This window comes from Centropristis striata, chromosome 6 (genome assembly GCF_030273125.1).
Source record: "Centropristis striata isolate RG_2023a ecotype Rhode Island chromosome 6, C.striata_1.0, whole genome shotgun sequence".
Taxonomy (NCBI): Eukaryota; Metazoa; Chordata; class Actinopteri; order Perciformes; family Serranidae; genus Centropristis; species Centropristis striata.
In genome coordinates this window covers 41354581-41380982 of record NC_081522.1, presented here as the reverse complement: position 1 = coordinate 41380982, position 26402 = coordinate 41354581, and the positions used below count along the sequence as shown (strand labels likewise).

At 39.1% G+C, this 26402-nt stretch overlaps 1 protein-coding gene across 1 annotated transcript in view; it reads left to right on the top strand.

Moving 5' to 3' along the window:
- LOC131972871 (protein inscuteable homolog) overlaps positions 1-26402 on the top strand; it is a 51773-nt gene that overhangs the window by 23092 nt on the left and 2279 nt on the right. The window contains exons 3-12 of the mRNA XM_059334643.1: positions 1732-2101; positions 3095-3147; positions 3246-3369; positions 4027-4140; positions 13092-13217; positions 20411-20582; positions 21696-21874; positions 23290-23356; positions 24729-24884; positions 25768-25844. Of these exons, the coding sequence (XP_059190626.1) occupies positions 1732-2101; positions 3095-3147; positions 3246-3369; positions 4027-4140; positions 13092-13217; positions 20411-20582; positions 21696-21874; positions 23290-23356; positions 24729-24884; positions 25768-25844 (1438 nt within the window). The remainder of the gene's footprint in view (positions 1-1731; positions 2102-3094; positions 3148-3245; positions 3370-4026; positions 4141-13091; positions 13218-20410; positions 20583-21695; positions 21875-23289; positions 23357-24728; positions 24885-25767; positions 25845-26402) is intronic.

The window sequence follows — 26402 nt, the reverse complement described above, 5'->3', positions numbered from 1 at the left end:
AAAGATCTGATGAGGTCGTCTGATAGAAACCAGAGTTCATGTTTCTATTGATCCGACAGGAAATTCATCTGTTCATTGGCTGATCTGATCGATTTACACAGAGACGATCGGTTTAAATGGACTGAACTGTTTCACAGATGTTCCTCATTATTGATATAAAAACCAAACATACAGATTACTGCAGAACAACCACGTCAGCTCAGAGGGTGTGTGTGTGTGTGTGTGTGTGTGTGTGTGTGTGTGTGTGTCTGCATCAGTGTAGTGCAGCACAGGGTGAAGAAAACAAACCCATCATGCACTGGGGCATGCAGATGATTTCTAGCGTGTAGGGCAAAATATATATATATATATGTAAATAGCACTTCATCATGTTTTCTGTGCAATATCGTTTAAAAACAAAATATGTGTCAGTGACGGAGCAGTCGTAACAAAAACGCGACAAATCCGTGAAAAAAACAATTAACCTTGAGAAAACATGATGAAATGCTTTATTATATATATTGCCCTACACACTAGAAATCATCTGCATGCTGATGCCCCAGTGCATGATGGGTTTGTTTTCTTCACCCTGTCCGATAGATCCTACCTATCTATCTATCCATCTATCTATCTATCTATCTATCTATCTATCTATCTATCTATCTATCTATCCATCCATCCATCCATCCATCCATCCATCCATCCATCCATCCATCCATCCATCCATCCATCCATCCATCCATCCATCCATCCATCCATCCATCCATCCATCCATCCATCCATCCATCCATCCATCCATCTATCCATCCATCCATCCATCCATCCATCCATCATCCATCCATCCATCCATCCATCCATCCATCCATCCATCTATCATCTATCTATCTATCTATCTATCTATCTATCTATCTATCTATCTATCTATCTATCTATCTATCCATCCATCCATCCATCCATCCATCCATCCATCATCTATCTATCTATCTATCTATCTATCTATCTATCTATCTATCTATCTATCTATCTATCTATCTATCTATCTATCCATCCATCCATCCATCCATCCATCCATCCATCCATCCATCCATCCATCCATCCATCCATCCATCTATCTATCTATCCATCCATCCATCCATCCATCCATCCATCCATCCATCCATCCATCCATCCATCCATCCATCCATCCATCCATCCATCCATCACTCTTGGAAAAGACGTTTTAATCTCAATGCGTTTTGCACCTGGAGTTCAGTTGGTAGAGCGGTCGCCCAGCGATCGGAGGGTTGGTGGTTCGATCCCCGACCACGGCAGCTACATGTCCAAGTGTCCTTGAGCAAGATACTGAACCCTTGATGTCTCCTGATGCTGCGTTCATCAGTGTGAATGAATTCATCCTGGTGGCAGGAGGCAGCGTTTAGCCTCTGCCACCAGCAGGAATGTGTGAACGGGTGAATGAGTCAGTCTGGAGTGGGAAGAGCTCTGAGTGGTCGCAAAGCCACTAGAAAAGAGATATTTAAGTGCAGGTCCATTTACCATTTGATTGATTGATTGATACATTGATTGATTGATATATTAATTGATTGATTGATTGAATGATCTCTGTGTGTCCTGGTGCAGCAGCCGTCTCCAGTCGCTGCAGGTGGATGGAGGATTGATTGATATTGATATTGATTGATTGATATTGATATTGATTGATTGATTGATATATTGATATATTGATCGATATATTGATCTGTGTGTGTCCTGGTGCAGCAGCCGTCTCCAGTCCCTGCAGGTGGACTCGGTGCAGCGGTGGATGGAGGACCTGCGCCACATGACGGAGGTGGAGTGTATGTGCGTGCTGCAGGCGAAGCCCCTCGGGGTGGAGGAGGACGGCCAGCAGGGGGAGCTCATCGTGGCGGGCGGCGGCGGCGTTGGCGGCGAGCACGTGGCGAGGAACAACCTGCAGACGCTGCTGCGGCGGGCGCTGGTGGTCAGCACGGAGCTGGGCAAGATGTTCCAGCGGCTGGAGAAGGGGCGCTGGCAGAGGGTCCACAGCACCGCCGTCAGGGCCAACGGACACGTCCGCTCGCTGGTCCACGAGTACGGCGCCGCACGCTGCACGCCACCAGACATGCAGAAGGTTAGAGACGGGGGGGTCAGACTACTGGGGTCAAAGGTCAGAGGAATATCAGGACCAGAAGGTTCTAGATCAGGACTAAGACCTCAGACGCACCTTTAACTCTAAAGAGTCTTATTGGGATATTTAGTCCATTCATCAATCATTTTCATGTCTTTTAGTGTGTTTTTTCTCATTTTGTGTCTTTTTTTGGTCATTTTGTGTCTTTTTTAGTCATTTTGTCTCTTTTTTTGGTCATTTTGTGTCTTTTTGTGTCTTTTTTAGTCATTTTGTGTGTTTTTGTGACTTTTTTGGTCATTTTGTGTCTTCTTTGGTAATTTTGTGTCTTTTTTACTCATTTTGTGTCTTTTTTTTGTCATTTTGTGTGTTTTTTGTCATTTTGTGTCTTTTTTAGTCAACTTGTGTCTTTTTTAGTCCTTTAGTTCAACATAAAATGTGATTTTGAATCTTTTTTTTACTTTCAAAACACTATCATGCTCAATAAAGAATGTTAAATGTGTCAAATGTGACCAAAGGTGTCAAATCTACCATATAAGAGGGTTCCATCCAGTTCTATCATTTGATACTAAATCTATTTGAGCTTGTCTCCAGTTTTACTTGGTATATCATCATCAAACTGAAACTGGCCTCATGGAGTTTACAGCCAGAACTTTAGAGGTAAATGTACAGTAGGGCTCCACGCTGCTTTGTTTTATACTCTGATGGAGGCAACAAGTCTTTTAGAGACTCCACAGGGTTAAATATATAATGATTTCTGTATTTCTGTAACATAATAACATCTCATTTTAGAATAAGATCCATTTATAAACAGCTTGTGTTCATCGATCTAACAACAGACAAAACGGTGCCGGTAGTTTATCTGTAATCCTGCAGACAAACAGACCGACTGAACCAAAAACACAACCGATGGCCGAGGTGGAACGCTTTGAATTCAAACTGATGTTTATAGACTCTATTCTAATGAAATGATGTTTCTGCTGTTCCTTTCTGTTGCAGTACGAGAAGTCTCTGCTGGAGAAGTGTATGGAGCTGACCAACATCACAGAGAGGTCAGAAACCACAACAATAAACACTATATACACTGTATATATATATATATATTTATATTAATATATGATGGTGACCTGAAGCGGTTCTTCCTCCTCAGGTGCCTTCACACTGATGACGAGTTCTTCCTGAAGTCGATGAGAGAAGCCATCCACGAGATCCTCACCGACGTCAGCGACTCCTTCAGCAACATGATCGACATGGCTCTGGCCAACGAGATCAGGGTACCACATCATCATATCTGCTCATCTCTGGGTTTATTATTATTATTATTATTTTTATTATTATTATTATTATTATTATTATTTTATTTTTATTATTATTATTATTATTATCTTATTATTATTATTATTTTATTTATTATCATTATTATTATTATTATTATTATTATTGTTTTTATTATTATTATTATTATTATTTTATTATTATTATTATTATTATTACTATTATTATTATTATTATTTTATTATTATTATTATTATTGTCTTAATTTATTTGATATTATTATTATTATTATTATTATTATTGATATTATTATTATTGTTGATATTATTATTTTTTTTTTAAATTATTATTATTATCATTATTATTTTTTTAATTTATTTATTATTATTCTGGCCTCCACAGGCCACATGTACCGAGCTCTTTTTAAGTTCTGAGTGAATGTATATGACGTCATATTTGAGTCATAAGTCATGTGAGCGATAAAACATCTGCTAAATTATTTCGTGTCCCGCTCGCAGCTGTCTACTGCCTTGTTTGAATAGCTTGAAGAAAAGTCCTCCAGTCAGCCTGGAGCTGCTCTAAGAAGAGATGTAAAGTGACTGAACCTTTCTGTCTGTGTCCTACTAACATCATGTTGTGTGTTTCCTGTCGGTCAGCTGCTGATCAAGCAGATCGAGTCGTCTGACGAGGTTCACACCATCGGCAGCGCCATCAGCAACCTGCTGTCACTCACACAGGACGGACCGCAGCTCTGCAGCATCATCGCCAAGGTAACAACACACACACTGGTGGAGGAAGTAATCAGATTACTAAGTGCTAACACCACTACAGGAAATGTCCTGCATTCAGGGTCCGGAGCCCCAGCTCAGAGCAGAGTTCAGGTCCTGCAGCCCTCTCTCTCTGAGCCTCTAAACCAGGGGCCTCAAACTCTAATTACCTGGGGGCCGCTGGAGGAACTATCAGCATGACCAAAAAAATACATAAAATTACTAAAAAAATACAATAAATGACAGTAAACAACCTAAATTACTTAAAAATGACCAAAAAAGACACAAAATCCTTTTTTAAAGACACAAAATGACAATAAAAAACTAAATCACATATAAAAGACTCAAAATGACCAAAAAAAGACACAAAATAAAAAAAAAAACACACAAAATTACTAAAAAAAACACACAAAATTACTAAAAAAAAATCACAAAATGACCCAAAAAATACACAAAATGACAAAAAAAAAAACACAAACTTATTAGAAAAAGACACAAAATCACTAAAAATAGACAGAAAATTTGCAAAAGAAGACACAAATTACTAAAAAAAGACACAAAATGACCATAAAAAGTAATTAAAGGGACCTTCCACTACAACACGGTAAAGTACCATTCATATCAAACTCACATTAAACTTTCATATCAAGGTGGGGGCCACAAAATATCATCACGAGGGCCACAATTGGCCCGCGGGCCGCCAGTTTGAGACCCATGCTGTAAAACCATTTGAGTGTGAGATAAGAGACGAGCAGACAGAAGTCTCAAATGGCTTCAGTTCATCAGTTAACAGACGCTTCCAGGATACAAGAGATAAGACTCTTCCTGACACACACACACACACACACACTCACACACACACACACACACACACTGGCCTGCTGCAGATGGTCAGATGATGCTGTCAGCTCCTGTTAGCAGTGAGTTGTCTCTCTGGTCTCAGGCTGCAGGTAGTTCAGGCCCGTTTACAGCAGGACGCCTGCAGGTAAAAAACACTAAATATGTTTCCTTTCGTTTAGACGGTGACGGCGTTTTTGGGGCTTTAAAACGTTTCAAAAATGTGAAACCAGCCTCCAGAGTGTAAAACTGTAAACACAAATTGACCAAAAAAGATGCAAAATAACAAAAAAAGATGCAAAATGGCCAAAGAAAGACAAAAATTGACCACAAAAAGACACAAAATTACCAAAAAAGACACAAAATGACCAAAAAAGACACAAACTGACAAGAAAAGACACAAATTGACCAAAAAGATGCAAAATAACCAAAAAAGACACAAAATAACTGGAAAATACACCAAAAAAATGGCCGAAAAAGACAAAAAATGACCAGAAAATGACAAAAAAAAGGACAAAATAACCTAAAAAGACACTAAATGATTAAAAACGATTCAAAATGACCAAAACCAGCCAGACGGCTTTGGAGGAGACCTGGGAGATCTAGTGATGGAGGAGAACTTTGTGGAAGGAGTAGCTGATGAAAATGTGTGGTGTGAAAACTTCCACATGGCCAAAGATGCTCTTATGGCTTTAAGTGATGCCGCCTGGCTGCATACAATCACATTCACACACTTTAGATCACCGTATCAGCAGATTTCCTCCTGGAAACACTCATTAAACCAGGAATAAAAAGTGGAGACACACACACACACACACACACACACACACACACACACACACCTGCCCTGCTGCAGATGGTAAAAAAAATTAAAAAGTCAAAAATTGACCACAAAATGACAAAAAAAAGAAAAAAATGACCAAAAACGACACAAAAAAAACAAAAAAAAAACACAAATTTGCCACAAAAAGACACAAATTGACCAACAAATACACAAAATAACCAAAAAAAGACACAAATTGACCACAAAAAGACAAAAAATGACCCAAAAGGTGCAAAATGGTCAAAAAAGACAAAGATTGACCACAAATTGACCAAAAACGACAGCTGGCTACTAGTCCGCCTCTCTTCTGCTTTACAGCTTTACTTTAAACAACACACAAAAAAGTATTTAAACAACATGTCGAGTCCAGAAAAAAAACTATAGTGTCCATTTCTTCATAGATATATATGGAAGGATATGTGGATATAATCATAACTGTGACAAGCCTGCAGATAAACACTGTGATGACGTCTGAAACAGGTAAATTAACTCATCCTTTAATTCTATCTGATGGTTTTAAAGCATCTCCAGTGTTTTATGGCCATCAGATCATCAGACTCTCACTAATCTGATGATCGTGACCGGTCGGTCCTGACTGGATGAGCTGCAGCATCTGTTTACTGATCAGAACAACACTCAGCTCCATCTGACCACCAATAATAACCCAAAACAAAATAACGCCAAACAAACCATGTTTTACATTACAGACACGTTCAATATTTGTTCCTCAATCCACCAAAAGCATTTAATTGTCTCTAGTATATTATCTACATGATAAACAGATTCATATTTCCAGCTGCAGCACTGCAGAAACCAACTGACAAATAATGAGAGAAATAAATAACTAGAATTAAGCAAATACATGCTGGAAACAAGTCAAATTATCTGCCAGTGCAGGAAGTAAATGTTTCTTTGTAAGAATTCTTTAAGGAAGTAAAAATATCTAGAAACTGGAAAAACAATTATGTCTTGAAATAAGTCCAGAAATACTTATTTTGAGCATTTGTGGCTTGAAAAGCCCGACTGTAGTAACATTAAAATAAACCAGAAATACTTGAAACGAGCATGTTTTTTTCTCATTTCAGTATCTGTGGGTAGATACTGGTGGTAGAAAATACTTTTGAAATATCATTTAAACTCCATGCAACTAAAACTCTCAACTGGAGCCAATATTTGAGGTAAAAACTCACCATATTCAACAGTTGAATAGATTGAAAAGCATGAAAAAGCTCACAATGTCAATCCTAAAAACAAGTCTTTACACAAGACTGAAATCCCTGTGAAGAGGGGTTACTCACCCTGTGTAGAGGGGTTATTCACCCTGTGTAGAGGGGTTACTCACCCTGTGTAGAGGGGTTACTCACCCTGTGAAGAGGGGTTACTCACCCTGTAAAGAGGGGTTACTCACCCTGTGAAGAGGGGTTACTCACCCTGTGTAGAGGGGTTACTTACCCTGTGAAGAGGGGTTACTCACCCTGTAAAGAGGGGTTACTCACCCTGTGAAGAGGGGTTACTCACCCTGTGTAGAGGGGTTACTCACCCTGTGAAGAGGGGTTACTCACCCTGTGTAGAGGGGTTACTCACCCTGTGTAGAGGGGTTACTCACCCTGTGAAGAGGGGTTACTCACCCTGTGTAGAGGGGTTACTCACTCTGTGAAGAGGGGTTACTCACCCTGTGTAGAGGGGTTACTCACCCTGTGAAGAGGGGTTACTCACCCTGTGAAGAGGGGTTACTCACCCTGTGTAGAGGGGTTACTCACCCTGTGAAGAGGGGTTACTCACCCTGTGTAGAGGGGTTACTCACCCTGTGTAGAGGGGTTATTCACCCTGTGTAGAGGGGTTATTCACCCTGTGTAGAGGGGTTACTCACCCTGTGTAGAGGGGTTACTCACTCATTTTTGAGGTTTTTTTTTAGGTTTTACTAACTATGCAAGACAATAAAAGACATGTTCTTAAAATAAGCACATAAAACTATGGTCAGTAGGTAAATTATACTCCAAACAAGATAATTAAGATACTATTAATAAGGGAAGAAGAAAATACTTGGTGAGCTTGATGTTTTTGCAGTGAGATCAGCTGAAAGTGTTCAGAGGAAACAGAAACAGTGAGAACATGAAACTGCTCATCAGGCTGATAAATGGAGAATAAAACGCTGTGTTTAACTGTGAACCAGCTGGTAAATCAAACAGCAGCTGCTGAATCAGAGCAGCGTGTTGTGATGTACAGTAGTCTGATGTCTCATTGTTTACCTTCTTCATTCTCTTCTGAATGTGTGTCCTCGCTGTGTGAACACTGGGAGCTTACAGGCTGCACAGTCAATAGAATAGAATAGAATAGAGATATTTTATTAATCCCAGCAGGGAAATTGTGTTCGTCACAGCAGCTCCCAAAAGACAAATCAGACAGAAATGTCAAGAGAAGAGAAAAACATTTCAACACTATAACACTATAATCTATACATATGGTCACATGAAAAGAGAAAAAAACTCTTTATTTTAAATGACACATTAGAATAAAGAGATTGTGACACTAATATCAACATTTAACACAAGTTTTGGTCACTTTTTATAACCGATGATGTGTTCAAGGACTGTGTGACAGACAGATTTGGCTGTTTTTCCAGTTTCTTTTAAAGGAAACGTTTCATGGAGGGGTTCAGAGGGTAATAATACGTGTTTTCTTACAGCTTTTTGTTTGTGACTCAGTAAATAAAGTGGCTCCAACAACAGGAAGCTGAGAAACAGAGTTCAGTTCATGAAACTGTGAGATGGAAATAAATTACACGGCGAGTCGGCTTCACATGCAAACACACAGTTAGAGACGTCGTCACGATGATGTTAGTGCACTAGTACCATGAGGATAAACGTGTTCAGTGAAGGGAGGAAGAGGAGGAAGAGGAGGAGGAGGAGGAGGAGGAGGAGGAGGAAGTCAGTGGAAACAACAGAACTGAGAGTTGTTTGATGGGGAAACAAGAAAGGAGAGATGAGATTAATGAGCAGAGAGACTCAGAGTTCCTCTGGTTCTGATTCAGGCTGATAAAGAAAAAGACTGGTAGATAAACGTTATCAAACTCAACATTTAGATAGATAGATAGATAGATAGATAGATAGATAGATAGATAGATTTACCTGTGTGTCTGGGTCTCTCTTTCTGTGAGAGATGGAATAAAGGATCAAAGGCTTTGTGGTCGACCAATCAGAGCAGATCAATCAACAGAATTAACTGCCGCTGTAGAATGCCGACTGGAATTTCTGGCCTGGAACAGAAAGCATTTTTGGCAAAACCATAATACCTATCATTGATCCGACTTCACTTTGAGTGTCCTGAGTTCTTCCTGAACGTCTACATATGTTTTTTTGAAGAAAAATGAAAAAATAGCTTTGTTAGAGCGATCTAAAAAACTGTTCCATCTCCCTTTTTCAGAAATCTTCCTGCGTTTTTAATATGGGAGCCAATGAGGCTGTTGGTGGTGTTGGTGGATCATCTGTGCGTCCTACGCCCAAACTATAACTCTGACAGCTTTACCAGAGGATTGTGAGGGAGAAGACTAATTTTCCTACGTTTCTATGTATAAATTATTTCTGTAGAGTGGAATTTGCGGCCTGGAGCGCAGTTTTCAAATTTATTTTTTGACAGTTTTTTCTCTCCCTCTACACTCTGGCGATGATGTCACACACTGTGACACGAACATTCCGTGCAATACACACCCATTATAATCTCAGAATTTCTCCAAAAATGATCATGGTCATTGAACAGGGATTGATAAAAAACTATATGACCTATCGAAACAAGGATTAATACACCGATACACAAGACTTGTGTCTACTGTTTAAAGTTTAAATGGAGTCTCTAGGTGAAATTATGCCGGAGAAGTAGACGTTTAAAAGTCTACAATTATTGTTCTTTTTTTCACAAATTTTTTTCGACCGTCCCATTCACTTCAATGCAAAATTTTGGGCAGTTTTTCACAACTTACATTGAGAAAAATTCGTATTCTGTAGAGAAAAGTAATAGCACACCGATCCTGATCAAACCGCACGTTTTGATATATAATTTGTCCTGCAACTCAAAGAGCTGGTTGGATGAATCCCTCCACCTCCTCCAGGAGACAACAACACACTTTTTACTGCTTCATGTGTACATCAGCCATATGTACATTCACATCCCATAACCATAGCTGCTACTGTATCCGTATGATCCAATGAGAGACTCACCAACAGAGCAGTGGGTGCATTAAACAGAGAGTCGTCAGGGTGAAGTGGTCTAAACAGATGTTTGTTTCTTCCTGTTGTTGAGCCGTTGGGACGCTGCTGCTGCTGCTGTTTGCATCATTAACTCATACGCCATCAACACTGTTGTTCCACCTGAGCTCCTCTATTAACCCTTTCATTAACTGTGTGTGTGTGTGTGTGTGTGTGTGTGTGTGTGTGTGTGTGTGTGTCAGGGCCACATTAACACTCTGCTGGGCAACAACAAAGGGCCCCATCATCACAATCACCGTAATCTGGCAAAATACAGAATAAATTACATTAAAATACAGTTAATAGGTGAAAAAAAATACACCAACATGGTATTTAAACATGTTTTAAGTGGTGAATACATGCAGGATGGAAAGGAGTCAGACATGGACTAAATAGAACAAAACTCCACAGAGTTAAGATATTTAACTCAGTGAAAGTGGTAAATAATATTAATATATAATTGTGTAACTGCCCCCGCGACCCGGCCCCGGATAAGCGGACGAGAATGGAGGGATGGGTATAATTATATGTCAATTATTTTTTACATCACACTGTCAGAAATGAACAAAAGTTATAAATATCATCATCATAAATCAGCTTCTAGTGAAGATGCATAAATACAGTAAAATAATATAATAATAACTAAAATCACTCAATATAATAACTATTTATATATTATATGTAGACAAGCTGAGAAAGCCAGTTAAAGTTCGATCACAGTGTCACATTTATGTTTCTAGACCATTTTTAAAATGTGGATTTTCCTTTCTACAATGAAAACTATTACTAGTTTTAATTTATATGCAAATAGACTGTTTTATAGCTTTATCATTTGTTATTTTTTCTGCTGTTTTGTGTGTATAAATAGTAAAACAAATTGGTACATTTCTATAGAAACCTGTGTCTTTTGTTTGTATTTTGGGTTCCTGGCAGCTTTATACTTTTAATTAAAGAAAGAAGAAGAAAAATCTGACTGATAGCTAGTTTGTGTGTAGAAAAAGGAGCCATGCATGTGATGTAAGGACAGACTGGAAGATGCTGAACAGACAGACATTAATGCAGAGGAAGTTGATGAATTTGAACCAAAATCTCCTGGACTTCAGAGGTTTAATCTCCCACTACATGAATACATACTTCCTACGGCCGCTGCAATATAGTCTGATAAACACGTATGTAGTAAAAGGGACCAAAAAAAGACACAAAATGAACATAAGAAGATACAAAATGACCAAAAAATGACACAAAATGACCAAAAAAAGACACAAAATCACAAAAAATGGTAAAATGAAATGTAAAATATAAAATAAAATGTAAAATCTGACTGATAGCCAAGTTTGTGGAGTAAAATGAGCCATGCATGTGGTGTAAGGACAGACTGGAAGATGCTGAACACAGACAGACATTAATGCAGAGGAAGTTGACTAATTTGAACCAAAATCTGCTGGACTTCAGAGGGTTAAATCGCAGTGAAACTTTCTAAATTTTCAGTCAAAATAAAGTGGAATGTGTGCGTCACGGAGCAGCAGGTTCAACCATCTCTCCACCGCGACCCGACACGCTCCAACCAGCTCCAACCAGCTCCATCAGCTCCATCAGCTCTAGCCTCTCCGGTCGGACGCGGCGGTGAAAGTGAAAGTGTCTTGTCGCGGTGCGGAGCGGCGGTTGGGCGTGGGCGGGAGCGGAGCGGGTCACGCCGCAGGGCAGAGTGATTAGTGCGAGGGAGCGGCTCTCGGCCTCCAGCTCACACATCCAGCTCTCTATAATAGCCTTATTAGGATAATGGTGGTGGTTAGAGTCCGTCTTCTCCGGGTAATTCCCTCTATCTATCTGCAGCCAACAAACTCAACACCTGCAAGTGTTTCTGCCGCGGCGCTTTGGTGGAAACGCACAGCAGCTATTTCTGTTTGTTTACAGAAATAATGCTCAGCTATTACAGCAGCAAATCATCTTCCTGCAGCTCGGCTCGCTGCTCTCCATTCATGAAATATGGATATTCTGGCTGTTTCTATCTGACGTGATAAATAGTTGGGGAGCCATTTGATAGCTTGTGTGGTTGGCAGCAGGCTCTCGGAGTGAAGCCGGCCAAACCCGCCGGTCATCCCGGGTCCCCTGAACTCTTTAAAACCAGCGCGTTGGCTCACATCTGCAGCCGCAAGCAGCAATTTGATCCATCAGCCTGCACAATCATGTGCTTCAAGACAAGAGCTGATTATGACGCCTGGCCGATCATTTGGAGGGATGAAGCTAGCGTCTCTCTCTCTCTCTCTCTCTCTCTCTCTCCCTCTCTCTCTCTCTCTCTCTCTCTCTCTCTCTCTCTTACCTTTCTGTCCCAAACTGAGAGAACGAGCTGCAGATAAACAAACACTAATAATCTCCATATGAGGAGCAGCTCATCATGTGGTTTCGATGGAAAAATCTGCCCAACATCGAGAATCTAAGTGTTTAGTTAAGAACGGTCCAGATTAAACCGCCAGCCTTCGGTCTGAGCTGAGGTTTAGTAACAGAAACTCTTTGGGTCTGGGCTGAAAGACTGAGGTTTCTGTTAAATGCTCAGAAGAATTTGATGTCTCAAGTGACTGCAGACATTTTTCTGTATTAAAGCAACAGCAGGATGTTGATGTGACAAAAACGTGACAAAAACTTGACAAAAACATGGGGAAAAGGTGACAAAAACGTCACAACAATGTGACAACAATGTAACAAAAACAAATGACAAAAACATGGAAAAAACGTGACAAAAACGTGACAACAATGTGACAAAAACATGACAAAAACGTGGGAAAAAGGTGACAAAAATGTCACAACAACGTTGACAAAAAGGTGACAAAAAACATTTTAAAAAAGACAAAACCGTGACTACATAATTCTCTGGTTTAATAAATATTTTGGTGATATGGGTATTAGAACACAAAGAGTCTGTTGCATTTTTTAAACGTATTAAACTTACTTATAAACTCTGGTCCTGATATCCAGCAGGCTGGTTGAAGGTTGTATTGTGGGCCGTTATATTTTAAAGTACTTAGATACGCTGATGATGTCCCTCTGTTCCTCAGGAAGGAGCTGTGGTGGCCCTGTTTAAGATCTGCAGGCAGGACCGCTTCAGAGAGCTGTACGCTCACGCTCTGAGGACCGTCGCCTCCATCTGCTGCGTGGAGGAAGGAATCAACCAGCTGGACAAGGTACCAACTCACTAACGCTGCAAGAAAAGATACATCACACTGATAAAAGGTCTAAAACCAGGTAAAACAGTAAATCTGAGGGAAATGATCTTGCTGCATGGACAGATAATTTACCTTGACAAGATTTATTAAATTAAGATTATTAAATCTTGTTTGTTGGAATAATCAAGATTTCAACATGATGAAAGTGGTGAGAGTCTTTACTGAAACTAAGACAGAGGTGGAAGAAGTAATCAGATTACTTTACTGCAGTAAAAGTACTAATACCACACTGTGAAATGACTCCACTACAGTAAAAGTGAAGTAAAAGTACAAAAGTATCAAAATGTAGTGAAAGTATGAAAAGTAAAAATACTTTTTGTTATGCAGAAAGGCCAGATAATTATATTTATTCCATGAATATTATTGGTAGGTTTGGTAGGTGTTAATAAATAAAAAAGGTGTATAATATTAAATGTATCATGTTTGTAATGTTAAATCTCAGCCTGAAAAGTAACTAAAGCTGAATGTAGTGGAGTAAAAAGTACAATAATTGATTCTAAATGTAGTGAAGTAGAAATATTAAGTTATATATGGAAATACTCAACTAAACTACTTTAGTTAACGTGTGCTAGTGGTTTGTTTATATCCATAATGAGTAATTAATTAATGATTAATCCAAAAAAGTGACGAAAACATGACGAAAACATGACAAAAAACATTAAAAAAAAGACAAAAAACATGACAAAAACGTACAAAAAACATGACAAAAACGTGCCCAAAAACAAAAAAAAGACAAAAAACATACAAAAAAGTGACAAAAACATGACGAAAACATGACAAAACGTGACAAAAAACATTTAAAAAAAGACAAAAAACATGACAAAAACGTACAAAAAACGTGACAAAAACACATGACAGAAAACATGACAAAAAAGTGACAAAACGTGACAAAAACATGTCAAAAGTGTGTCAAAAACGTACAAAAACGTGTCAAAAACATGACAAAAAAACTGTCAAAAACATGAAAAAAAAGTGACAAAAATGTGTCACGTGTGTTGTTTATATCCGTAATGAATAATTAATGTAACATGTGGCAGCTTTACAGTGTTTAGCCTGCAGCAGTTGACACATTCAGCCTCTGTGTGATTATTATTATATTATTATTATATTTCTGTATTGTAACTTTTCAGGAGCAACTTCTGGCTGCAGCAGCTGATTTCTATTTACCAGATTAAAAGTTGACAAAGAGTTGAGCAGGTTGAGTTATCTCAGCTTTAGACTCTGTATGAGTTCTAGAGAACACAGAGAGATGAGTCACAGTTTACAGTAGATCATTATGTGGAGCAGCTGACTGCTGAGGTCAAACCTTCACACCAGATAATGACACGTCCTCCTTTGTTCTCTATCAGGATTATAACCAGAATAAACAGCAGACGCACCAGAGACAGATAGAACCTGATTCTGCTTCTCTAATAATAATAATAATAATGGAGCCACAGCGGCGTCAGAGCATGTGACAAAAACGTGACAACAACATGACAAAATCAGGGAAAAAATGTGACTCTGACAAAAACTTTACAAAAACATGATAACAACGTGACAAGAACTTGGGAAAAAGGTGACAGAAATGTCACAACAATGTGACAAAAGCATGACAAAAACATGGAAAAAAAACGTGACAACAAAGTGACAAAAACTTGACAAAAACGTGACAAAAACATGAGAAAAAAAGTCACAAAAACTTGACAAAAACATAGGAAAAAGGTGACAAAAATGTGACAAAAACATCACAACAACGGGAATAAAAGTGAGAAAAACAATGGGACAAAAACTTTGCAAAACCATGACAATAGTGTGACAAAAACGTAACAAAAACAAGGGAAAAAAGTGACAAAAACGTCACAAAAAGGTGAGTCACAGTTTACAGTGGATCATTATGTGGAGCAGCTGACTGCTGAGGTCAAACCTTCAGACCAGATAATGACACGTCCTCCTTTGTTCTCTATCGGGATTATAACCAGAATAAACAGCAGACGCACCAGAGACAGATAGAACCTGATTCTGGTTCTCCAGTAATAATAATAATAACAATAATAATAATAATAATAATAATGGAGCCACAGCGGCGTCAGAGCAGCTGGGACGCCACCAACCATCCGACTGTGGAAACTGTTTGAGGGGAACCAGAGTCCGCCCCGGATTAGAGCCGGTCCCTGCAGAGCTGCTGTCAGGCTGCTGGAGGCGCTCAGCCGTGAGGAGAACACCTGTCTGTCTCTGCTGAGGTGAGCAGAGAGACGGCCGCCACCCGTCTGCTGCTCGCTGGAGGAGAGACAGACACGCTAGCTCCAGTTAGTTTATCCCCAACTGGAACCTGAGAGAAGCTTCACAGGCACAAAGAAACACAACCTACACAGGAATTACCACTGAAATATTATGTTCACTGAGAGGGTTTTTATGTAAACAGCTGCATCACTGCTGCAGACAAGTATATATATACACACACACACACATATATATATATATATATACACCGTATTTCCTCAATTTAAAGCCGGCTCCTATTAATGAGCGGCCTCATTTAGTAACCGGGTGTAAAACCAGTTTTTAGTAAATAAAAGCCGGCCTGTTTTATAAGCCGGGTGTCTTAGCGGTGTTAAAGTCTGTCCCCCATCGATATGTGTCCCCCTTACCTTAACCTGACCCCTGACCCCTGACCCCAACCAGTCACCAACCTGACCCCTGACCCCAACCAGTCCTCCTTTAAGTTGTTAACATGAGCCCAAGTTTACCTGAACCCCAAACAGTTCTCTCTACAAGGCCTCACCTTAAACTGAAATCCTAACTCCAACACAAAATAACAAAAAAAGACACAAAATTACTGAAAAAACATTAAATTACTTAAAAAAGACACAAAATGACACAAAAAAGGCACAAAATTACCAAAAAAAGACACAAAATGACCAAAAAAAGACACAAAATGATCAAAAAATTATTTTTAAAAGACACAAAATTATTTTAAAAAGACACAATATTATAAAAAAAAAAACTGACCCCAACCAGTCACCACCCTGACCCCTGACCCCTGACCCCAACCAGTCCTCCTTTAAGTTGTTAACATGAGCCCAAGTTTACCTGAACCCCAAACAGTTCTCTCTACAAGGCCTCACCTTAAACTGAAACCCTAACTCCAACCAGAGGTGATCTACGGAGAACACCGTTCAGGAAACATCATCTGGCGGTAACAGATTTCTGTATTTAGAAGTTTGTCCCCACGAGTTAGTCCTGTAGGTAAATATGGTTGTTTCTCTGCTGTCCTAGTCATTCTCTGTAAAGTCCAGCCGTTTACACACGTTCTTCTGGGCTTTTTACTAGTTTAGACATTTTAAATCCTGTTAAAATGAACATTCAGCTGTTCATTGTTTGTTTACATCTACTGTTGTCTTACTGTGCACAGTTAGTGATGCCGGTTAATTCACAACCACGTTGTTTATGATCAGCGGTGCATAATTAGCCATGCTGGTTTGTTTATGATCAGCTGCTGGTGTTGTGCACAGTTAGCGACGATCTAAAACCAAACGTCACCTCCAGAGGCTCTGAATCCCTCTGGAGGCTTTTTATAAAGGACTTCAGAGGGCGTGGCCTGAGACTCCCCTCCTGGTGGAAACACGGCTACAAATGTGACAAAGTGTTGAGGAGAGGAGGAGGAGGAGGAGGAAGAGGAGGAGGAGGAGGAGGAGGAAGAGAGGATTGTTCCACGTCAGTGGTCTTGTGTCTCGGTGCTGCTGACGTCCAGGGAGACAGAAATAGGAAGCTGCTGTGTGAAGCTCGTCAGAGTGACAGGTGACGCTGAGGATGCTCGCTGGTAAACTTTAGTTTAGAGACAGTCAGCTGGAGGAGGAGGAGAACTGAGGATGCTCGCTGGTAAACTTTAGTTTAGAGACAGTCAGCTGGAGGAGGAGGAGAACTGAGGATGCTCGCTGGTAAACTTTAGTTTAGAGACAGTCAGTCAGCTGGAGGAGGAGGAGGAGAACTGAGGATGCTCGCTGGTAAACTTTAGTTTAGAGACAGTCAGCTGGAGGAGGAGGAGGAGAACTGAGGATGCTCGCTGGTAAACTTTAGTTTAGAGAGTCAGCTGAGGAGGAGGAGGAGAACTGAGGATGCTCGCTGGTAAACTTTAGTTTAGAGACAGTCAGCTGGAGGAGGAGGAGGAGAACTGAGGATGCTCGCTGGTAAACTTTAGTTTAGAGACAGTCAGCTGGAGGAGGAGGAGGAGAACTGAGGATGCTCGCTGGTTAACTTTAGTTTAGAGACAGTCAGCTGGAGGAGGAGGAGGAGAACTGAGGATGCTCGCTGGTAAACTTTAGTTTAGAGACAGTCAGCTGGAGGAGGAGGAGGAGAACTGAGGATGCTCGCTGGTAAACTTTAGCTTTAGAGACAGTCAGTTGGAGGAGGAGGAGGAGAACTGAGGATGCTCGCTGGTAAACTTTAGTTTAGAGACAGTCAGCTGGAGGAGGAGGAGGAGAACTGAGGATGCTCGCTGGTAAACTTTAGTTTAGAGACAGTCAGCTGGAGGAGGAGGAGGAGAACTGAGGATGCTCGCTGGTAAACTTTAGTTTAGAGACAGTCAGCTGGAGGAGGAGGAGGAGAACTGAGGACGCTCGCTGGTAAACTTTAGTTTAGAGACAGTCAGCTGGAGGAGGAGGAGGAGAACTGAGGACGCTCGCTGGTAAACTTTAGTTTAGAGACAGTCAGCTGGAGGAGGAGGAGGAGAACTGAGGATGCTCGCTGGTAAACTTTAGTTTAGAGACAGTCAGCTGGAGGAGGAGGAGGAGAACTGAGGATGCTCGCTGGTAAACTTTAGTTTAGAGACAGTCAGCTGGAGGAGGAGGAGGAGAACTGAGGATGCTCGCTGGTAAACTTTAGTTTAGAGACAGTCAGCTGGAGGAGGAGGAGGAGAACTGAGGATGCTCGCTGGTAAACTTTAGTTTAGAGACAGTCAGCTGGAGGAGGAGGAGGAGAACTGAGGATGCTCGCTGGTAAACTTTAGTTTAGAGACAGTCAGCTGGAGGAGGAGGAGGAGAACTGAGGACGCTCGCTGGTAAACTTTAGTTTAGAGACAGTCAGCTGGAGGAGGAGGAGAACTGAGGATGCTCGCTGGTAAACTTTAGTTTAGAGACAGTCAGCTGGAGGAGGAGGAGGAGAACTGAGGATGCTCGCTGGTTAACTTTAGTTTAGAGACAGTCAGCTGGAGGAGGAGGAGGAGAACTGAGGATGCTCGCTGGTAAACCAAGATAACGTCACACAGAGAGAGTCGGAGGAGGACACTTAGACGAGCCATTTAAAGTAGAAAAATCAGCTCTTCCAGTGAAAAAAACAATGTTACAATTTCATTTTATCCAAAGTAATGTACGGAGCTCAACGATCAGAAAATGTGACAAAAACCTGACAAAAATGTATAAAAACATGACAAATATTTAGAAAAACGTGACAGTAAACATGACAAAAATGTATAAAACTGCTCAAAAAACATGACAAAAATGTATAAAAACCTGACAAAAATGTATAAAAACCTGACAAAAATGTAGAAAAACATTACAAAATTGTAGAAAAACATGACAAAAATGTAGAAAAACATGACAAAAAGAGAGGAGAACAAAGGAGGAGAGGAGGAGAGTCGCTGGTGGCGTCTGAAGCATCAGGAACATTCGTTAACTTCACCTGATGACAGAAACAGTCAGTGGTAGAAAGTGTCTGATGGAGAAAACTAAACGTTTCACCACTAGAACAGTTTAGATTCTCTGTTAAAACACAATAAAACACAATGATCCAGTTAATGATCATGGAACTAATCAATAGTGATGAAGGTTTAAACACATGAAGACCTGATGAAGAGATCAGAGCAACAACCAGCAGCTGGACCATCTCTATAATACTGTATAAACTGTGTGATACTGTGTTATACTGCCCCCCGCTGGACAAACAGCAGAGCTGCAGCTTTGTGAGGACTCTGTAGTCATCTGCTGCATTCCCTGGACCCCAAACCTGAACCATCACAACCCTGAACCCTGAACCTGAACCTGATTATAACCTGAACCTTAGAATCAAGTCTTAACCCTCAAACAGGCCTTTAAAGAAAAAATGTCCTCAGTTTGCTGGTTAAAGCCATGGTCCTCACTATGTAGGAAGTACGAGAACACACAAACAAGCATCCTTGTACTTCTATCTTTTTGAGGACCAACATTAATGTATTGAATTTGAGGCCTCTTACCCTAAACCGAAACCTGAAACTGAAACCAAGTCCAAATCTTCAAACATTTCTAGGGCCTTTGAAGGAGTGAGGTCCACCTGATTTTCTAAACTTAGCAAAAATGTCCTCACTAAGTTAGCTCTAGTTTACTCCTAGAAACTTCTCTAAACTTCAACTGACAAAAACATGACAAAAACATAACGAAAACGTGACAAAAACATGACAAAACGTGACAAAAACGTAACAAAAACGTAACAAACGTGACAAAACGTGACAAAAAACGTGACAAAAAACATGAAAAAAAAGACAAAAAACGTGACAAAAACGTGACAAAAAATGTGACAAAGTCGTGACAACAACATGGAAAAAAAAAGTGACAAAAACTTGACAAAATATTGACCAAAATAATATGATTACTTTCATTATATTTGTTTTCCCTTTAACGTCTAATCTCCTGATATGAATTGGCTGCCTGGCCATAAAGGGTTAATCTTCCATAGTAATAACTGACTTCGGAATTACTCTATTAATAATAATAAATGATAATAATGTCTCCCTGCAGGTGATAAATAGTAATAACTGACTTTATTAATAATAATAAATAATAACCTGTCCCCCTGCAGGTGATTAATAATAATAAAAAATAATAACGTGTCCCCCTGCAGGTGATTAATAATAATAACTGATAACATGTTTTCCCTGCAGGTGATTAATAGTAAATAATAATAATAATGTCTCCCTGCAGGTGATTAATAATAATAAATAATAACCTGTCTCCTGCAGGTGATTAATAATAATAATGTTTTCCCTGCAGGTGATTAATAATAATAAATAATAACCTGTTTCCCTGCAGGTGATTAATAATAATAATAATAATAATAATAATAATAATAATAATAATAATGTATCCCTGCAGGTGATTAATAATAATAATAATAATAATAATAATAATGTCCCCCTCCAGGTGGACGGTATCCTGTGTCTGGCCGACATCCTGACGGAGGAGGGCAGCGTGGAGGCGGCGCGGGCGGAGGGCGGCGGCGGTCGTGGCTCAGATCACCTCGCACATCACACGTCCACGCAGCACCTCGCCAGCTTCCTGGAGAGCATGCACGACATCGTCACGGCGCTCATCAGTGAGTGGGCGGGGCCTGATGATGTCACCATCACCTCTGACCTACAGGAGACGAGATTATTATCTTCTGACCAACAGGAAGATAAAGTTCATCTGATGGTTTTAACCCTCAGAAGCTCCAAATAATCCAGACGTGTTGCCTCCATCAGAGTATAAAACAAAGCAGCGTGGAGCCCTACTGTACATTTACCTCTAAAGTTCTGGCTGTAAACTCCATGAGGCCAGTTTCAGTTTGATGATGATATACCAAGTAAAACTGGAGACAAGCTCAAATAGATTTAGTATCAAATGATAGAACTGGATGGAACCCTCTTATATGGTAGATTTGACACCTTTGGTCACATTTGACACATTTAACATTCTTTATTGAGCATGATAGTGTTTTGGAAGTTAAAAAAAAGATTCAAAATCACATTTTATGTTGGACTAAAGGACTAAAAAAGAGACAAAATGACTAAAAAAAGACACAAAACGACAAAATGAGAAAAAAAAATACACAAAATGACAAAAAAAAGACACAAAATGACAAAAAAAATACACAAAATGACAAAAAAAAACACACAAAATGACAAAAAAAGACACAAAGTGACTAAAAAAAAGATACAAAATGACTAAAAAAGATTCAAAAAGACACAAAATGACAAAAAAGACACAAAATGACAAAAAAAGACACAAAGTGACTAAAAAAAAGACACAAAATGACTAAAAAAGACACAAAATGACAAAAAAAAGACACAAAATGACAAAAAAAGACACAAAATGAGTAAATAAAGACACAAAATGACCAAAAAAGACAAAAGGACACAAAATGACTAAAAAAAGAGACTAAATAACTCAGAAAGACAGGTCATGTTTTCTAGTCTGGATGTGATGAAGTCGTGCTTTGGTGCTTTTGGAGACTCCAGAGTTAATAAAGAAATATATTTACATCTAAATCAGCAAACAAACAAAGAGATTAGATCTAAAGAGCAGAAGAGGACAGACTAAAGTATTATTACCAGTGTTATTGTCCCAGAGTGTCTCAGCCTGCTGCTGCTGTGCCTGAACCAGTTCTTCTTCTTCTTCTTCTTCTCCTCCTTCTTCTTCTTCTTCTTCTTCTTCTTCTATGTCCCAGAGCTGTGTGAGAGCGCGTCCTGTGGCGAGGTCTTCCTGCTGGCGTCTGCAGCTCTGGCTAACATCACCTTCTTCGACAGCATGGCCTGTGAGATCCTGCTGCAGCTCAACGCCATCCACATCCTGCTGCAGGCCTGCAGAGACCGCCAGAGGGTGGACACGCCCTACTCCAAGGACCAGGTACCCTCAGGAGCCCACCTAGACCTTAACAGGGTTTTACTGTCACAAGGACCAGGTACCCCCAGGAGCCCACCTAGACCTTAACAGGGTTTTACTGTCACAAGGACCAGGTACCACACCTGCACCTTAACAGGGTTTTACTGTCATTAGGACCAGGTACCCCCAGGAGCCCACATCTAGACCTAGAACAGGCTTTTACAGTCATTAGGACCAGGTACCCCCAGGAGCCCACCTAGACCTTAACAGGGTTTTACTGTCACAAGGACCAGGTACCACACCTGCACCTTAACAGGGTTTTACTGTCACAAGGACCAGGTACCCCCAGGAGCCCACCTAGACCTTAACAGGGTTTTACTGTCACAAGGACCAGGTACCACACCTAGACCTAGAACAGGCTTTTACTGTCATAAGGACCAGGTACCACACCTGCACCTTAACAGGGTTTCACTGTCACAAGGACCAGGTACCACCAGGAGCCCACCTAGACCTAGAACAGGGTTTTACTGTCACAAGGACCAGGTACCCTCAGGAGCCCACCTAGACCTTATACTGTCATTTACTGTTATAAGGACCAGGTACCACCAGGAACCCACACCTAGACCTTTAACAGGCTTTTAGAGATAATAACCAACATAATTATCAATAAAACCATATTAAATGTCTAGATATCAGCTCTATAATTAAACTCTTATCAGATATTTTTGTTGTTATCATTATATTTGTCCAAACAAATTAACCTTTAGTTGAACCAGACATTAAAATGCACAAGAAACTGAAGAAAACAACAACAAATTGACCAAAAAAGACACACTGGTCTGTAACAGAAAACTGTTTACAGTTTTTTAGAACCGCTATGACTCGTTTATCAGAACCTTAAAAACTTTTTCTAAACTGTTAACACACATCACACCTGAAACACACGATTCCCCAAACAGTTCATTTCATGCTCAAAACCACACAGTCTAACTAAACACAGACACACACTTCCACAATAGAATAATACAAAAATAAAAGTTCACCAGATCTACCAAAGCACCGACACACGTTGTCTTCAACAGAAACATTCAGTCAGTCACAGAAACAGACAACTGATGGAAGAACACTAACTGAGTCACTTTAAATGTGTCAAATATACTTTTTTTTCATTTTTATTTTACAATCAACAGATTATTGTATTGGTCATACATGTAAATTAATTATTTATTGAGCATGATAGTGTTTTGAAAGTTAAAAAAAAAGATTCAAAATCACATTTTATGTTGGACTAAAGGACCAAAAAAGACACAAAATGACCAAAAAAAGACACAAATTGATGAAGACATACTTGTCTATAACAGAAAACTTTATAAATTGACGCTCTGTGAACAAAGTGTCCAACATTTCATCATGTTTTTATTAATCTTTGCTTGATCCAGGTGGTGACGATCCTGGCCAACCTGTCCGTCCTGGAGCAGTGTGCTGCTGAAGTCCTGCAGGAACAAGGTCCTCTACCATCACACTGTCATTATTAATTATATTACATCATTCATGTTCATGGGAGGAGCTGCTCTACGTTAAAATAATAATAATAATAATAATAATAATAATAATAATAAAGCAGCATGCAGTAAATCTACATGCAACACAAACTGAACTGATTCATGAACATGAACATTAGAGTTTTAGGATTCTGTTTGTGGTCTTCAGTTCTTTTTATATTTTTTTATATAGTTCTTTTTATATTTCTCTTCCCAAAGATGAATCTGATCCTCAACATGTTGTAATTCTTCTTTCAGCCACCAGATGGCAGCATCACATAATATCTGGAATAAAACATGCACCAATATTCACTTTTATACTCATAGTTTCACTCTTAAATCTCACCTTATTCTGCTTCTACGAGTCACTCCATCCTGTGTAATATAATATAAAATAATATAATACAATACAATATAATATAATGTGTAATAAATCCCATCAGCTTCAGGAGTTCTCAGTATAAACAAATTAAATATGAATAAATAAAATATAAATTCTTTAGTTCTGTTTGTTTCTATAGAAGTTCTTCAGTCTATCAGTATTTCTACATATATCGTTGACTCTTTTAGTGAATATATAAATATAAAATAGCATCAGAGAGTCATGGAGTGTTGAAGTTTCTGTCCTGAGTCGTTCTCAGTCCGTCCTGTAATTATCTTTGGCAAACTGGATGTCAAGTCTTTATGATTTGAAAAGATAGAGTTAACTAAAGTCGACACCTGTAGCTGGATCTGTAAAAGCACTTGAACGCCAAATTAAAAGTAATTTTAATCACATCTGGGTTTTTGTTTGGTGGCATTCAAAGAAATCATATTTTTGTACCTTTTAACAGTGATAAAATGAGAGAATCATGCCTTAATACTCACATATTGGAGTGTGGATGGGCAAGATGAAAAAATAAAATTCAGCTCAATTATCAAAATGATATAGAATTAGCTGAAAAACTTGACATTTTTGGGTATACGGATGCATCTAAATAACTTAGAATATGATAGAAAAGTTTATTTATGTCAGTAATTTAATTCTAAAAGGTGAAATAACACATTATATAGATTTATTACACACAGAATGAAACATTTCATGTCTTCATTTGTTTCATTTCTTCTAATTATAATGATTATGGTTTACATTTAATGAAGACAAAAAATTTTAAAAGTGTGTTTAATAAGTAAATGATTCCTCTGAACAGTTTGTCATCTATATGACTCAAAACTTGTTGACTTGAACTACTGGACATGGACTTTCCATCATATTGTTATTTATTGAGATGATCCTGTAATATATAAATGTATATATATAAATGTATATATCTATAAATGTGTGTGTTGTGTTGTAGGCGTGGAGCGCCTCCTGCTGCTGCTGGCGGAGAAGCCGTCCTCCTCCAGCCCATCGGAGGGCGCCGCCTGCGAGCGCGTGCAGCAGAAGGCTGCGGTGACTCTGGCCCGTCTGAGCCGAGACCCCGACGTGGCCCAGACCGCCATCCAGCTCAAAGGTCTAATGACAAGATCTATCTTTTAATAGGACTGATGGTGAAGTTTAAAGTCTTTAAAAAGTTTGTGTCCATAAAGAGAAAAGCCAGTTGTGAGTTAGGATAATATGACATTTAAACTATATATGCATATGCATATGCATATATATATATCTATCTATTTATATATATATATATATATATATGTATATATATATATGCATATGCATATATATATATATGCATATGCATATGCATATATATATGTATATATGTATATATGCATATATATATATATATATATATATGCATATATATATATATATATATATATGCATGCATATATATATATATATATATATATATATATGCATGCATATATATATATATATATATATATATATGCATATGCATATATATATATATATATATATATATACCCTGTAGGTCCTGGTCAGAGGTCTTCAGGTCCTGGTCTGGTTTATGTCTATTTGTGTCAGTATGTCATTTTAAAGAGTCTCTTTAATATGTAAATGTTTCCTGTGAACAGTTTGTCATCTATGACTCAATACTTGTTGACTTGAACTACTGAAATGGACATTTCCATCATATTCTGATATATCTTGATGATCCTGCAGAAGCTCCAGAAGCTATAAATAGAACTCAATATTTCCTGTTAACTGAAGCAGAGGTTATAAGGCTATATAACAAGGTTATAACATGTCAGTTTAAATGTATTTACAGTCTGTTGGCATGTAGAGAACACAGAGTCAGATCAGATCTCCTGCTGTATTAAATGTCCTGTTGTGATTGGATGTTTCCTCTGAGAGACCTGCTCCGCTCCTCTTCCTCTCTGTGTTACCGTGGTGAGGAAGAGGAGCTAACGTCTGTTTCCTGTGTGTCTCAGCCGTCCCTCGGCTCATTGAGCTGTGCCGATCCCCCACCGAGAGGAATAACAGCGACTCAGTGCTGGTCGCCTGCCTGGTGGGTCACTCACTGTGTGTGTGTGTGTGTGTGTCTGTGTGTGTGTGTGTGTGTGTGTGCAGACTCTCTGATATATGTAAATGACTCCATGTGCTGAATACAAATAGGAACATTCAAACTGCCTGTTTCAGCCATACGGCTCCATATATATATATATATATATATATATATATATATATAGCCACACACTGCAAAAAAGGTGTTTAAAAACCAGATCAAACAGTAAATCTGAGGGAAATGATCTTGCTGCATGGACAGATAATTTACCTTGACAAGATTTATTAAATTCTGATTATTAAATCTAGAAATAAGCATGTTGAACACTTAAAATAATAAATTAACTCTTAAACCAGATAAAGTAAAGCTGCCAGCAGTGATGAACTGGCCCGAGCAGAGTGACCTGATGATTATTTGGTTCTTACCAAGATAAAAAAAAAAACTTTAGATTTAGAAGTGTTAGATCATTTATCTGGTTTTAAGAGTTAATTTCTTATTCTAAGTGTTCAACATGCTTATTTCTAGATTTAATAATCTTAATTTAATAAATCTTGTCAAGGT